The sequence below is a fragment of the Herpailurus yagouaroundi genome, unplaced genomic scaffold (assembly GCF_014898765.1).
Source record: "Herpailurus yagouaroundi ecotype Mexico unplaced genomic scaffold, PumYag 29, whole genome shotgun sequence".
In the NCBI taxonomy this organism is placed as follows: Eukaryota; Metazoa; Chordata; class Mammalia; order Carnivora; family Felidae; genus Herpailurus; species Herpailurus yagouaroundi.
In genome coordinates, this window is record NW_024412377.1 from 98761426 (window position 1) to 98778004 (window position 16579).

Below are 16579 nucleotides of genomic sequence, written 5' to 3' on the forward strand. Positions count from 1 at the left end.
AGTGTCCTGTGAGAAGAAGAAACATCACAGCTTGCTCACTCTCTGGCATGTGAGGACAGAACAAGATGGTGGCCATCTGAAAGCCAGGAAGAAAACTCTCACAAGGCACAGAATCTGCCAGCACCTTGATCTTAACTTTCCAGCCTCCAGAACAGTGTGAAATGTCCATTATTTAAGCTATCCTGTTGATGGTATTTTGTTATAGTAGCCAAAGCTAAGAAAGTGTCCAAGGAGAGCCAGGGCAGAGAATGAACAAGGAAGAGGACTTGTTTTCAGCAATAACTTAGAGGTCTCCAAACAAGGTAAATGGACATATTTTAATATTAGTCATTACAAAGAAAACAAACAATAAATTAACTGACCATTTAAAAATGCCACTATAGAGGGGCGCCTGGGTGGCGCAGTCGGTTAAGCGTCCGACTTCAGCCAGGTCACGATCTCGCGGTCCGTGAGTTCGAGCCCCGCATCTGGCTCTGGGCTGATGGCTCAGAGCCTGGAGCCTGTTTCCGATTCTGTGTCTCCCTCTCTCTCTGCCCCTCCCCCGTTCATGCTCTGTCTCTCTCTGTCCCAAAAATAAATAAAACGTTGAAAAAAAAAAATTAAAAAAAAATAAAAATAAAAATGCCACTATTGGGGAGCCTGGGTGGCTCAGTCAGTTGAGGGTCCAACTTTTGATTTTGGCTCAGGTCATGGGATCAAGCCCCGCAGTGGGGCTCAGCATGGAGCCTGCTTAACATTCCCTCCTTCCCTCCCTCCCTTCCTCCCCCCCACCCCCCGCCGCCCTTTACCCTGCCTATCTTACCCATGTGTGTACGTGCTCTCTAAAAGATAAATAAATAAAAATAAAAAAGAGGGGTGCCTGGGTGGCTCAGTCAGTTAAGGGTCCAACTCTTGATTTCTGCTCAGGTCATGATCTAACGGTTCGTGGGTTCAAGCCCTGTTTTGGGCTCTGTGCTGTAGGTACAGAGCCTGCTTGGGATTCTGTGTCTCCCCCTCTCTGCCTACCCCCACCCCTCTCTCAAAAATAAATAAGTACACTTAAAAAAATAAAAGAAAATCAGAATAAGGAAAAGAAAGTATCTCCTGATCTTTAAAAAAATAAATAAAACAAAATAAAAATGCTATTCTTTCAGAAAATTGTCAAAATTGCCCACCTTAATTTGAGCTTACTAGGGCACCTCTAATGATGTCGAATATCTTCTAACATTTGTTACAGACGGCCTTCTTGGTATGACCAGGATATTCTCTATCCTACTCTGGAAAAATGAGCAGGCTCCCTTGCCCTCTGTTTTCCAGGTGTGTTTGGACAAAAATGTCACTGGCTGGAGAACAACAGCATGAAGGTATGTACTCCTTTGACTCCCCATGCCAGGCCCAGGCCTCTACTCACTGCATTCCTCCTTAAGACCACACCTTCTGGGGGCTTCCCTGTCCAGTAGGTTTGAGTTCTCAAGTTCCCATAATCATTCCCTCCTGTTACCTCTTCCAGGTGTTAACAGTACCCTCTTCTTCTAGCCTTAAAGGGCTTCCACATCATTTGTTGATTTCCTTTCATCCTGCAAACACATCTGATATAGTCTCTTCATTACATTAGTTTCAATTAAATCCTTGTGTATATGCAATCTGTTTCCCGCCCAAATGGCTTGGGTGGCTAGTCTTGCCTCACCTAGGTACAGGGTTTAATCATAGTCCTCTGACTGGTCACTGGCATCTCCTGTTGGTCCTAAGCTCTTTACACTTAGCAGGGGACCTCAAACAGAACCGAAAGTAAACACCTTCTGTTCCCCAATCCGAAGTCTCAACCTAACTTCACAGCCGTCGCCTTTACTGAGTTCCTAAATTCCAGATTTGACTTGTCCATCTAGCGCTGAAAGGCTCACCTGCTCCTCCACACTCTGGACTCTGTCTTCCCACCTGGTTCTATAGGGCTCACTCCCTTCTTCCGATTCTAATTCTTAACAACCCAGTTAAGAAATGGGCAAAAGACACGAACACTTTTCCAAAGAAGACATCCAGATGGCTAACAGACACATGAAAGGATGCTCAACATCACCCCTCACCAACCTGGTACCATAGGGTCTGTTCTGCCCTCACCAGCATGTCCCATCCTGCTTTAGCCCAAGTCCTGACTGGTGGTCAACAGGGTGTGGTTTCTGTAGACAAGTATCACCTCTGAAAGTCAGCATCTTACACTACATTACACTTCCTGGTTAGAAGACTTACTTAAAGTCAAAAGGAGAATCACCTGATATTTCTTAAAATTTAGTATAACTACAGAAGAAGGCAGTGAAAATTAGGAAAGTTTGCTCACTGACTATAATTAACACATTGGAAGAAAGGAAGGGGGACTAAACTGCGATGAGATGAACTATGGCAGAAAAGAAATTTGAGTTTTACTAAATCAATTTGCAAGAATCATTTGGGCTTACTAAACTTAATGCTCCATTTAATAAGGAAAAACTGGTGAAAAGGACTAGCAAGGACTCCAAAAGCTGAGAACAGAATTTGAGCCTGGATGATGCCATGTCAACACATCTTAAATTCCCCCTTGCCTTGCAATTTCCCATCATGCAGGACATGGCCCAAGCAGGGCAGAGACACGCAAGTGACTATGATGGCAAAGCAAGATATAAGGACTTGCAAACCCCAGTGGACCCTGAAGAGAAGTCAAACCTCAAGAAACCAGAGTGGGACTACATGATCTAACACTCTCCCCATTTAGAGACTTTACAGCCAACCCTGGAGGCTCTGAGTCCGACTTCATAAATGGGTATGAGAAGCTGCCCATACAGAAGCAAACTACAATGAAGGCAGGATTTATGACTAATATCCCAAATACATGCAGTACTAGCCACTCTGCTAGAGGTAGCCCCACATAATGTCAAAAGTCAATTCATTTAAAAGCACTGGTTCTCAAAATGTGGTTCCCAGATCAGCAACACCAACATATCCTCAAAGCCTGTTAAATCTCCCAGTTCTCCCCACAACTATATGGTCAACTCATCTTCTACAAAGCAGGCAAGAATATCCAATGGAAAAAAGACAGTCTCTTCAACAAAAAGGTGTTGGGAAAAATAGATGGTGACATGCAGAAAAATGAAACTAGACCACTTTCTTACACCATACACAAAAATAAATTCAAAATGGATGTAAGATCTAAATGTGAGGCAGGAAACCATCAAAATCCTACAGGAGAAAACAAGGGACAACCTCTCTGACCTTGGCTTCAGCAATTTCTTACTAGACACATCGCCAAATGCAAGGGAAACAAAAGCAAACCTAAAATATTAGGACCTCATCAAGATGAAAAGCTTATGCACAGTGAAGAAAACAATGAACAAAATAAGGTAGCCTACAGAATGGGAGAATATATTTGCAATGACATATTTGATGAAGAGTTAGTATCCAAAATCTATAAAGAACATAACTCAACACCCCTCAAAACAAACAACCCAGTTAAGAAATGGCCAAAACACATGAATAGACATTTTTCCAAAGAAGACATCCAGGTAGCCAACAGACACATGAAAAGATGCTCAACATTCACTCATCATCAAAGAAATGCAAATCAAAACCACAATGAGATACCACCTCCCACCCATCAGCATGGCTAAAATTAATAACACAAGAAACAACAGGTGTTGGTGAGGATTCAGAGAAAGGGGAACCTTCTTGCACTGTTAGTGGGAAGGCAAACTGGAGCAGCCACTCTGGAGAACAGTACGGAGGTTCCTCAAAAAGTTAAAAAGAACTACCCAACAATCCAGCATTTGCACTATTAGGAATTTACCACGATTTCATATATTGAAAAAAAAATTTAAAAATTTAAAAATTTAAAAAAAGGAATTTACCACAGGATACAAAAATACAGATTCAAAGGGGTACATGCACCCCACTGTTTACAGCAGCATTATCAACAACAGCTAAACTATGTAAAGAGCCCAAAGGTCCACTGACTAATAAATGGATAAAGAAGATGTGGGGGACACACACAGCCACACACACACAACAGAATATTACTCAACCATCAAAAAGAATGAAATCTTGCAATTTGCAATGATGTGGATGGAGCTAGAACGTATTATGCTAAGCAAAAGAAGTCAATCAGAGAAAGACAAATACCATGATTTCACTCATATGTGCAATTTAAGAAACAAATCAGATGAACACATGGGAAGGGAGGTCGGAGAGAAAAGAGGGAAATAAACCACAAGAGACTCTTAATGATAGAGAACAAACTGAGGGTTGATGGAGGGAGGTGGGTGGGGGGATGGCCTAGACGGGTGATGGTATTAAGAAAGGCACCTGTTGGGATGAGCACTGGGTGTTATAAGTGATGAATCACTGATTCTACTCATAAAACCAGTATTTCACTGTATGTTAACTACAATTTAAATTAAAAAAAATCCAAATTGTCAGTGCTTACCCAAGGCCTAGTAAATCAGAAACTCTGGGAATGGGGCCAAGCAATCCACACTTTAACAAGCCTTCCAGGTGATTCTGATACACACTAAAGAATACTTAGAGAACAAAAATGACTTTTTCAAAATGGTTTATCCCTCCCCCAAATAACTACCAAAATTATTAGTTTTTATTAATTATCATAAGGTCAGAAAAATATTTTTCCTTTTATATACAATCAATTTGGGTTTGCCCTCACTGATTCAGAAAGCCATGGGATGGATAACATAGAAGTCGTTAGTGACTCAGGCACACCCTCTTAAAAGAATCCGCGTTAGGCTCTGCTTACCAAAGTTCACAGATATTCACTGAATCCCCGGCACCAACACTGGCTGAGTGAATAAATGAACATGATGAAAAGAGGAAAAAAAGGGAGTTGGTGATGCTGCCTATCAACACAGAATCATTTGGAAACTAACAAGGTCCTGCGCCTGATCCACAATAGTTAACCCACCCAGAGACAGCTGCCAAGTTGACTATACTGTCAAGGCAGACAGTTGTAACTGGCTGCTTCGTCCTGCCTGCCTCCCAGCTGCAGCAGCTGGTATGAGAAAAGAAGACTTACAAGAACCACCTGATCTTCTCAGGGACAGGTTTGACCATCTCCTCAGGAATTCTGAACAAGAATTAGACAACTGGTACAGTATGAGGAGCGGGCATTCTGCAGCCGTCTCCTGCTGGAGTACTATTTTTAAAAAGGCAAACCAGAGGGAAACAAATTACACAGAAGTTGCATTTTTACAGCAATTGGGAGACAAATCTAACTTCTTACCAGAAATGGAAACCCATATGATATCACTGTACTGCATAATGAATTATTAATGCTTGTAATTTTTTTAATAAATTAGGTATTCAGGAAGGTTCCTGTTGACATCATGTTTGACATCATAATGCTTCATCACTCTAAAAGCTTAATGAGATGAATTATTGCTAGAAAAGGGAGAGAGAGAGATCAAGCACACATTTTCGCACTCTGGGGAATAGACCAGAGACCAAGCAGATAATGAGAATATGGTTTGGAATTGATGTACAAAGGGGAAATTAAAAAAAAATAAAATAAACTATGACAACCCACTACCACTGTAAATAGGACCAAATGGCAAAGACTTTATTTTTCCACCTGAGCATTTAGGAAAAGGGGGAGGGGAGGCATGACGAGCAACTATCTCAAACTGTTAAGGCAGAAGAATTCTTATTCTAAAAAAAAAAAAATGGAAGTAAAGTTTTTATAAAATTAACTCATCCACAAGAGTATGGAACATGTGAATATTGGAAAAGATAATACTACATTGAGTCACAAGTCCCAAAAGAATACTACTAAATATACTAAAGCAAGTCTGTGATAATAATTCTTTATGATTTGTGTAAAATAGTAACTCTGGTCTCAAATTTAATTTCAAATATATAGTTTCTGAGATCTACACATGCAACTTAGCATTGAATTACTGAACCAGCAGTTTCATTCCCAGCATTCTTAGTAAAGGGTTGGACTTAATTAAGCTCTTATTTGGAAATCCTGTTGATAAAGCACTGTGAGTTAAATTCCTATTCAGGTCAAGCCTTTAACACTTCAGTCAAGCAGCAATGATATTTCTACAAGTTTATACTAGCTGCTATTAATTGGGACTCATTTTCCCTCCAGTTTTTACTCCATTTGCTAAGGATCCTCTTGAGGGAAGTATTAAAACTTGGAGAGTGAATTCATTCATTATTCTTTCAATAAACAAACATGGAATAGCTAAAGTTGCCAGGTACTAAATTGGGATTCTTGCTACTCTAAAAGGCAAAAATATACATTTTCGCTTACACAACCAAAAAATGATCACGGAGTTCATAAGTTGTCACCAGTCTGAACTACTTCATATCTTCGAATTTCCTGTTCAACGAGAAATCAAAAGCTATTAAATAATTTTTTCTTTTTTTTTTTTAACATTTATTTATTTTTGAGACAGAGAGACACAGAGCATGAACGGGGGAGGGTCAGAGAGAGAGGGAGACACAGAATCCGAAACAGGCTCCAGGCTCTGAGCCATCAGCCCAGAGCCTGACGCGGGGCTCGAACTCATGGACCGCGAGATCGTGACCTGAGCCGAAGTCGGACGCTTAACCGACTGAGCCACCCAGGCGCCCCAATAATTTTTTCTTTTAATGTTTATTTATTTTCGACAGAGACACACAGAACGCAAGCAGGGGAGGGGCAGAGACAGGAGGAAACACAGAATCCAAAATAGGCTCCAGGTTCTGAGTTGTCAGTACAGAGTACAGCATGGGGCTCGAACCCACAAACCGTGAGATCACGACCTGAGTCAGTCGAAAGCCCAACTGACTGAGCCACCCAGGCACCCCAAAAGGTTATTTTTTTAAATAATATCCCTATTTAATTATTTCACCAAATATAACATTTTAATCCCATTACATTGCTGATGCCCTCCCCCCACACCATGAACCAGTGGGCGGAGGGAGGGAAGCTTAACAAAAGAAAAATATAGCGTTCAGCACATGCCTCTATAACAAATATTCAACTGATAAGTTGTACTGTCATGAATCCAGGTCTCCAGTCTTTGGATATTCTGTCATCATACAGTTAATATTCAAGAGCTAGAAGAGAAAGCTTATACCTGGTACACCGTAGGTACTCAATAAACGGCATTTTCATTATAGTAATTATCATATTATCATATTATGTGACTATTACCAGAGAAATACCATAACTATAAATAAATCTGGTTAAGCTTCGTGTTCAAAATCAGATGCTGTTACGGTAAGTTCACTAAAAGAAGCTTTTGGTCTCCCAGACTGAAACCCTACATGGCACTCTTCACCCTTCCACTGAAGGCTGGCTTTATCCAATCAAGACTAGGAGCCTACTCACACTAGGCCAACTGTTGAACAACTTCTCAAGTGTCAAACATACAATTGTGTCTTTCTCAAATAATCCTTGCAACGGTTCCTAGTAATCAATTGCCCATGTAAAAGCTGCGATTCTAAGTAACATGACCAGTCATAGAGATGTATTTTTTTTTTTCCTTTGCACAACGGGATGTGTCATTGTCATTCTGCTTGCTACAATGATAAAAGGCCCAGTGGCCAGATTTACACAATTAAAACCCTCTTGAATTTAACAGTATTTTGAGAACAGGTGGGCCTATTAAAACAATCGCTTTTCTTGTGTCATTAAAGAAATCGCTAGTGACTGCTTTAATCATTTAAACAATTTTTTCCACTTCCTCAAAATTCCACTCTCCTGTTAGATGAAATGCATGTTCAGAATCTTCGTCTTCAGACAGCTGCACTGCGCTGGAAGCCACTTCCCCTCACTGTAGCTCAGCTGACCCTCCAAACTCACAGCCAGGTTCACCCAATTATGTCCAGGATGCAGCCATCCCCAAGAAGTGACAAAGAACAGGTCTCACTCTAGTCTCCTTCCTCTATTCCCTTCCTATGTCTCTCCACAAAACACAAGCACCCTTATTCATTCACAAATCGCCACACTCGATCCCTGTGGCTAAGACTCCGTGCAGCTTGGCTGGCCTTCCCAGGTGAAACGCTGAATACGAGGCACTATCGTATCCTTGCACCGGGGCTGCACCATTCACCTGCAGGGCAGACAAATCCAGCCCCGTGCTCAGATTTCATTCAGTCAGACTCGCCACCCAATGCTCTCAATGATATCCACCCCACCTCCTGAGTTAACGGAGCCACAGCCTTCCGGCCCTCAATGAGAAATCGGCCAACCCACCAGCTTCCCACCGCGCTCTCTTCTCCACCCGGTCCCCCAGAACCAGCTCCCAGGACCCCTCCAGGGGTCTCTTCTGCTCACATTTCCCAGGCCCCCATCGCTCCCACACATTTAAAGTAAACTCCTCCTTAGTGACAACCTCCCAAACCAACCGCGTCACGGCCACTCAACTCCGCCGGAGCCCCCTACTCGTGCTAGCCCCGCCCGGACGGGGCGGGCGGCCCCCCACCAGCCTGAGCCGTTTACCTTGACGCTGGTGTAGCTGGTCTGGGTCTCGGCCTCCGCGCTGCTGCAGCAGTGGCGCCTCCGGCCCCTGCAGGTGGTCGTGGCGGGGGCTGCGGAGCCCGCGCTGCTGCTGCCGCTGCTGCCGCCGCTGCCCAGCTCAGTGCGGGCTCTGCGGACGCGGGCGGCCCCGGGGGGTCCAGACGCGCGGCTCCGGGGAATAACGTCGGCGGCGTCGGTCTGGACGAAGAGGCCGTGCAGGGGGGCGGCGGGGCCCTGCGACACGCTGGTGGTCTGGCGGGGCGAGTTGGACTCGTCAGAGTCCCGGCAGTAGATCACGCCGCTCTGCGAGACGTGGATGCTGGGGGCACAGCCCATCCCTCGGCCGGGCTTCCCCGCGCGCCCGCCCGCGCCCCTGGCCGCCCGGACCCAGGGCACCCACGGCCACCTGCAGTGAGGGGGCGGGCGCCTCGGCGGCGGAGGAGGCACCCGAACTGCGCGCCCCCCGACCTGCCTGGCCGCCCCTCCGTCGGACTCGCCGCGGCGGCCCCCGCCGAGCCTCCGGGGGCTGCGCGCGTCACCCCAACTTTCCCTTCTGGGCCATCTTCCTCCCCGAGCAGGAGAGCGCGCACACACAGCGCCCCGCGCGCACCGGCGGCCGCCACCCTCCCTGCCGCGGCGCCCCAAACACGCTCCTCTCGCCTACGGCTTCCCCTCCTCCCTCTGCTCCTCCGGCGCCGCCGCCCAGCTGGACCTCGCCGGGCTCCTGCGCCCGCGGCCCCTGGGCCAGGGCGCCCGCCCGCCTGCACCTTCTTTACCCACTTTCGGTCCGCGCCCGTCCCCCTCCCTCCCTCCCTCCCTCGCTTCCACCCTCCTTCCTCTCCGGGTGCCCCCGCTCCGCAGCCGCCGCCGCTCCGGCCCCACTGCGCCCCTCGGCCCCGCCCGACGCTCTCGGAGCTCTCCCCGGCTGGGCGAGCGTGCCCGCCGCCCCGCTCGGCCCACGGGGCTCCAACGCGCTGCAGCTGGCTCCACGCCTCCGCGCCCGCCCTCCTCCTGCGCGGTCCGAGGCCTCGTCCCTTCTGTACCCGCTGCCCCTCGCGGCACACACTCCGTGCCGGCCCTGAGGGCTGTGTACCCTGGGTAGCACTGCAATATGCTTCTCGCCTTTCACGAAGGAACACATTTTACCGCATGCCTGAGCAAAACACCAAGACGCCCCTCCCCAACAGCCCAAGCCCACCCAATTGACTAGCTTGCCTCTCGGCATACTCAGGGAGTTAAGGAGAGACCTAACGCTTCCGTAGTCCACCCATCACTTCCCCCACATACTCTAAGAGCTGAGTTGAATGGAGTCTGAGTCTTCAGAACAAGTCCATTCCATGTCTAACCTCAACATTTGGAGGTTCATGCCAAGGGATGGGAGGCCCTGCAGAGGAAAGAACCCATAAACACACACAAATTCCCCCTAAGGTCCATGCAAGGAACATAAAGAAGCCGCCCACGTGGTCCTGGGCTTTCTCCTCCAGAGTTTTCACCTCCTGCTTGGGTGTCACCTAATTTTCACCCTGGCCTCTACCCCATCCAGCCTCCTGCTGTCACCTGCTGTTGCCCACACTCTGGGCTGGGCATTCAAAACTGCCTTCCCTTCTTTACCTGAATGAGGCACACATAAGCCAAGCTCACTCAAGGAGGATAAGAATACCTTTAAAAGCAAGGCTGCCATTCATCCTCCCCATGATTTGAAATGTGGATTAGAGATGCGAGACACCACGGCCATTTATTCATTGGTTCTTGCAGTGATTCCTGGCGGCTGCCAAAGGCACAGGGGAGAAATGAGACGGTCTAAGAAAGAAGTCAATCTAGAGTTGTTTACAAGAGCAAAGGCAAGAACACAGAGTCATGGTGCTAAGTACAAAGAAATAAGTATCCAATTTGAAACAATTTGTTTGGTTCTTCACTTCCTTTCTGTCTTAGTCAACTTTTAAAGTGGCTGAAGACTTCCAGTGACAGCTCCTAACTTTAATAGAGAAGCAAGGTGTCACCCCGCATCTCAAATTCAAATACAGAAAGGAAAAACAACTAATCTAATTCTATCTTTGTTTCTCTGCTTTTCAGGTTAGTACTCCAACTTTCCAACTTTTTAGTCTTTTTTTTTTTATGACATGAAGAATTCTCCAGTTATTGCAGAAAAAGTCTATGCTGTGTTTCTAATGGACAGGCAAATTGCTCATAAAATTTCTGTGCAGGTTGGGTTCCCCAAGACTCTGTGATGGTGTTTAGCAGGCAAAAAGATTTATTAGAAAGCCTTCCTAGAATCACCAACTGGAAGGGAAGGAGGGAGTGAGGCAGGAGAGATTGAGCAGAAGGAGAAACTAAGCTAGAATAAGGTCTTAATGAAAGTCTCAAGTATCCCTGCAGGAGGGGAGGGATTCTGCAGTTGGGATAACCTTTGAGAGTCATCTGAGGTGAGGCTAGGAGGATGGGCCTTTACATCCCCACTAAGTGACTGGTAGGCTATCTCAGCAATGTTGGGCAAGGCCACTCTCTTCACCTGAACCAATCCCCTTATGAGACTGACAGCTGAACTGAGGACTTTCGGCCGGCAGCTCTCCCCCAGCTGGAGTGTTCTCTTTTTCCTGGCATCATGCCTTCTTCCTCCACAGTTCCCTTCCAGGCTCCCTGGGTCCATGCTTCCTTGGCCCTATCCATGCCAATAAGAGCACCACATTAAATGGTTGAGACTGAGAAATTGAGATAATCATTCATTTGAAAAAGGCCCGAGCCTCATGGCTGCCACCTGCTCTACTTCCAAGGGACTGTTAAGAATCTGAGGAGGGGCGCCTGGGTGGCGCAGTCGGTTAAGCGTCCGACTTCAGCCAGGTCACGATCTCGCGGTCCTCAGAGCCTGGAGCCTGTTTCCGATTCTGTGTCTCCCTCTCTCTCTGCCCCTCCCCCGTTCATGCTCTGTCTCTCTCTGTCCCAAAAATAAAAAAATTAAAAAAAAAAAAGAATCTGAGGAAACATCATCAAAGTGAAATTATAAAAGCACTGTTCTCCATACCAACACCTGATGTAATGTTAAGTCAGGAGCTAATCATTCCTAAAGCTCATCTATGATTCTCTTATATGTACCCATTTCAGTCATCCTTCAAGGAGGGGCGGCCTTTTTTGCAGTTTAGAGCCATGCTAATTCTCATGCTACAGTGTCCACTTCGTCAGGGTTTCCTCTAAGAATGTGGTTACTATATTGAAACCACCCAGAGAAGAGAAAAGGGCCAGTCACTGGCTGAGGCTTTTCAAGGCAAGAAGATAAAACAGAAGTTACAAGCAATCTTCTGGTGGAGAGCATTCGAGGCTGAATCACGAAGGGACAAGGTTCCCCAGAAACAAATTTAGGTTGAACTTTCTACATTAAAGAAAGATTAAGCCTTGACAGAGTAGATAACATCAAGGTACCTATCAAATAGTACAGAACTGCTTTAGTACATGAATTGAATACTTTGTACTGGGACCAGTGCCCTTCACTGAATGCTACTCTTCTGAGCAGAAGATGGAATGAGGGAAATGCGCGAAGTATCCATTTTTCCACCTATTCCCAGAGCAGCAAGAGTTCCAGTATCCTCCTCAGACACAGCTCCCACTGCCAACTCTGGCTTTGTAAAAGGAAAAGAAAAAAAAGGTATCCCTATCATCTCCACCAAGTGTTCCCAGTGGGAATGTGTAACCTCCCCCTAGGATTGGCACTGATCTGGTCACTGAAACACGTGGAAGTGTAGAAGTGTGCAAGTGAAGGAGAAATGGCTTCACTGAAATCATTCCCTAGCTTAGCTCTGAGGTCTGAGTTCTTGCTTGGATACGTGATTTCTGGACCGATTCCCATGCCACAATTTCAATGCATTCCAGGACAAAAGCAAAGTCTACAAGCTCAGACACTGCAGATAAAATTTAGGCTCAAGTTACATAATAGGGCCAGAGAAACCAACATTATAAAACAATTAAATTAAGTGAAAAAAAAATGTAGTTACAGTCAATGTCCAAGAAACAAATCAAAAGAAAGCAACCTAAATCAGAAATGTCTTCAAAAACTAAACCTCAGATATGTCCAGGGTCAGCTGAATGGCCTGTATGTTTTATACTGATGTCAAATAAGAGCTTATTTCAGAATTATGACCCAGAGGCACCGTAAGATCATGAACAATTAAGGTCATTTCCCATTCTAAAATGGCATGACTCTTCCAGAACTCCTCTAAAGAAGCAGAAAATGTGATTAATACATTGTGAATGATTCTTAACCAAAAAGGTTAAAACAACAGCAGCTTTCTGATCAATCTTTAGATAACCAAACATTTAATCAACCAATCAACCTTACAGAGCTTCTGGATTCAAACTACATTCCTAATGGCGGAGCTTTATTGGAAATCTAACCACCTGATAAGTGAAATGAGACAGTGTATTAAGAAGCCTGGTACAGGGGAAGGTTCATTGAACTCCGAGTGAAGAGGGCGAATCCAAAACCTACTGCTGCCTCTTATAGCTGTATAACCTGGGGCAAGTCACTTAACCTTGGGCCCCCAATTTCCTAGGTAATCTCCAAAATCTCCAAATCACCAACATTTGGGGATGCTATGAAATTTTCACTTCCTCTTATTAAATTATTTTAAATTTAGAAGAATGGAATCTTTGAACGGAATGAGTGATGTCAAACCTGACTGCACATCAGAATCATCCTGAATCTGTCAGAAATATAGCAGTTCCCTTGTCCCATCCCTGGGACTTAGATCCAGGGGTCAAAGACAGGTCCAGCATCTGCCAGCAAAGAAAGCAAGTCTAGTGTACCCTTTCTACAGACTCCCCTGGGAACTAGAGTAAAAGTCACATCCCTTATAGGAGCCTACCAAACCCTACCTGATGTGGCCCTCTTCCCTCTTGCCCTCACTCTCTCTGCCTCAGGCGGACTGGCCTCCTGGCCGCCTCTCCAGGAAACCTAACATTATTAGCCAGGAGCTCTTCCCTCTGACATGGCGAACTTCCTCACTCTCCTTAAGTCTCTGCTCAGATGTCATCTATGTAGCAATTCCTGTTTAAAATCACAACCCACAAACCCTCCATTGTCTCTCCATCACTCCTGATTCCCCTCAGCCTGCTCTAGTTTTCTTCTTCCATGGCGCTTAGCACCTTCCAGCTTATTATATAATTAGCTCCTTTATTATTATGCTGATTGTCTATCTTCACCCACTAGAATATAGGCTCTACCCAGAGCAGGAACTTTTTGGTTTCTTAGTCACTGATGGCTCCCAAATTCCTAGAACAGTGCCTAGCACATAGTAGGTGCTAAAATATTTGCTGAATGAATTTTTTTCTCCTATTTCTTCCTCCTTTGCCTTTCTCTTAACTGTTATGACTCAAAAAAAATTGTTTTTAATCTTTTAATGAGAGAGTTTTATGTTCTATGCTCTTAGTTTTTTGTTTTGTTTTGTTTTTTTGGTTTTTTTTTTTTTTTTGAGACAGAAAGAGACACAGCATGAACGGGGGAGGGGCAGAGAGAGAGGGAGACACAGAATCGGAAACAGGCCCCAGGCTCCGAGCCATCAGCCCAGAGCCCGACGCGGGGCTCGAACTCACGGACCGCGAGATCGTGACCTGGCTGAAGTCGGACGCTTAACCGACTGCGCCACCCAGGCGCCCCTCTATGCTCTTAGTTTTTAAAGTCAATTTGATCTAGGGGCGCCTGGTTGGCTCGGTCGGTTAAGTGTCCAACTTCAGCTCAGGTCATGATCTCATGGTTTGTGGGGTCAAGCTGTGCTGACACAGCTTAGAGACTGGAGCCTACTTTGGATTCTGTGTCTCCCTCTCTGTCTGCCCTTCGCCCATTCATGCGCGCTCTCTCTCTCTCTCTCTCTCTCTCAAAAAAAACATTAAGAAAAGTTTTAAGTCAATTTGATCTAATAATCCTCCTTTTGGTAATATACATCAGAAAAAGCCAACAGAGAGGTGCCTCAGTGGCTCAGTCAGTTGAGTGGTTGAGCGACCACTCTTGGTTTCGGCTTAGGTCATGATCTCACGGTTTCATGGGTGCGAGCCCCGACTCGGCTCACAGAGCAGAGCCTGCTTGGTATTCTCTCTCTCTCCCTCTCTCTCTGCCCCTCCTCCCACTTGCACTGCTCTTTCTCTCTCAAAATAAATAAATAAAATTTTTAAAAAGCCAACAGAATAAAATGATTTATACAAAGATGTTTGTAATACTATTTGCAATAATAAAACTGGAGAGAATACAAACATCAAACACTTATGGAATGGCTCGAAAAACTACACCAACATATCAGAATACCACTATTTAACTGTGCATAGGTGAAATAATGTTAGGTGAAAAATATGTAGTACATGTAGATTGATTACAGCTATGTAAAATGTGTATCTATCTGTCAAGGCTCATAAGTGAATGAATGTAAAGTGACATAGATGAGAAATAGGAGCTTACTTGATTTCTTTTTCTGAAAAACTTAACACAAAAACATGTAAATGAATAAGCATTATGTTGCCTAATATCTCCTCCAAAAAAAAAAAATTAGCTAAATGTATTTTCTTTCAGGAACTTCCACTGATTTTTTTTTCCTTCAGACAGAATATGGAAGATGGAAAAAATTAAAGAAGGAATCAGAGATAGATGGAGACAAAGAGAAATTAAATGCATACACATTTACAAAAGAAACACTGAGCCAGACACAGTACACAGGCAAAAAGAAAGTGAAAGATAAAGACATAGGGAGCCACTTACATGGTGAAATATTCCTGCCAAATGGGTATACAGATACAGGTCCTTTAAGAATTATACATTTAACTATAAGTGCATCACTTCTTGGACCTTTTGCCATGGACCAAATGAAATTTAGGAGAAGGTTTGGCTCGTAGGACAGTTTTCCTATGCCAGTTGTAAAATATGCAAACAGAGAATATGTAACAAGAGATTCAGCCAACATCTGACTTCCTAAGGTCAATATCATTAAAATGGAATCCACTGTGCACTGGGCCCTGAATCCATGTTACACAGAAGTGATCCAACCTTCCCAATTACAAGAATACCTCAGGAGGGACTGGCTCAGTGCTAGACACAGAGTCCAAAATATCTTTGCTACTCAACTTCAGAATTCTCCTGGACTCAAATAGGCTATGAGAGATACAACATTCATTTCCAAAAATCTTGTAAATACATTTCACAAGAGTATCAGGCATTAAAAAATATATACAAATAAAACACACAGTATAGCCCTACTTCAAAGGAGCTTATAAAGCAATCAGGTAGATGGGACTTACACACAAGAAATGACAGAGCATAATACAAGAGTGTTAAGGTATGAGAGCAAAATTGAGTTGTCTGGTCAATTCTTTACAGTAGTTTTGACAACTGGGGAAGGCCTGTTGGAGAAGGGCCATGTCAGCTTTTCAAGTGAGGGAAACAGTATGAGCAAAGGCCTAGAGGCAGAACTAACCTTGGTGGATTCAGAAGACAGTTAGCAGATGAGATCACTAGACAGTGTCTCCTGAGGGATGGTAAAATTAGAAGGGGAAGAAAGAGACAGAAGTCCAAAGACCCTGAAACTTCTATACATAGTGGAAGTCACTGTTGGTTCCACCATCCGTAAAGAAACTCTGGATTTACAAAACAAATCTATTGTCATACAAAATAAATTTGTGTCTGCCATATTATTAAATGTTGGCATTTTAAAAATAGTACACTGCCTGGGGGCGCCTAAGTGGCTCAGTTGGTTAAGAGTCCGACTTAGGCTCAGGTCATGATCTCATGGTTCTTGAGTTCAAGCCCCACATCGGGCTCTGTGCTGATGCCTCAGAGCCTGGAGCCTGTTTCAGATTCTGTGTCTCCCTCCCTCTCTGCCCCTCCCCTGCTCCTGCTCTGTCTCTCTCTGTCTCTCAAAAATAAATAAATGTTTAAAAAAATTTAAAAAAATAGCACACTGCCTGGCTTCATAAATACTCAAAGAGCACTTTGAGTTTTGGCATATTCAAAGTCAGGGTACAAATTATTCATTCATTAATTCAATCTGCTTTGAGATATACATAAAGCAAAGCACATTTATTTCTACATTAGTGTGCAATTTCCTGAATGTCTCTTGAGTAACAAAAAATGGTCAGATCTCTAAG

At 44.6% G+C, this 16579-nt stretch overlaps 1 protein-coding gene across 4 annotated transcripts in view; it reads right to left on the reverse strand.

Moving 5' to 3' along the window:
• The window catches only part of PDE8B (phosphodiesterase 8B), a 270623-nt gene that overhangs the window by 231755 nt on the left and 22289 nt on the right, over positions 1 to 16579 (reverse strand). For 2 of the 4 annotated variants that reach the window (XM_040450213.1, XM_040450221.1), the window contains exon 1: positions 8447 to 8800. The exons of the other annotated variants lie outside the window; for them this stretch is intronic. In XM_040450213.1, the coding sequence (XP_040306147.1) occupies positions 8447 to 8800 (354 nt within the window). Of the gene's footprint in view, positions 1 to 8446; positions 8801 to 16579 lie in introns of those variants that run through there. 4 annotated transcript variants of the gene reach the window in all.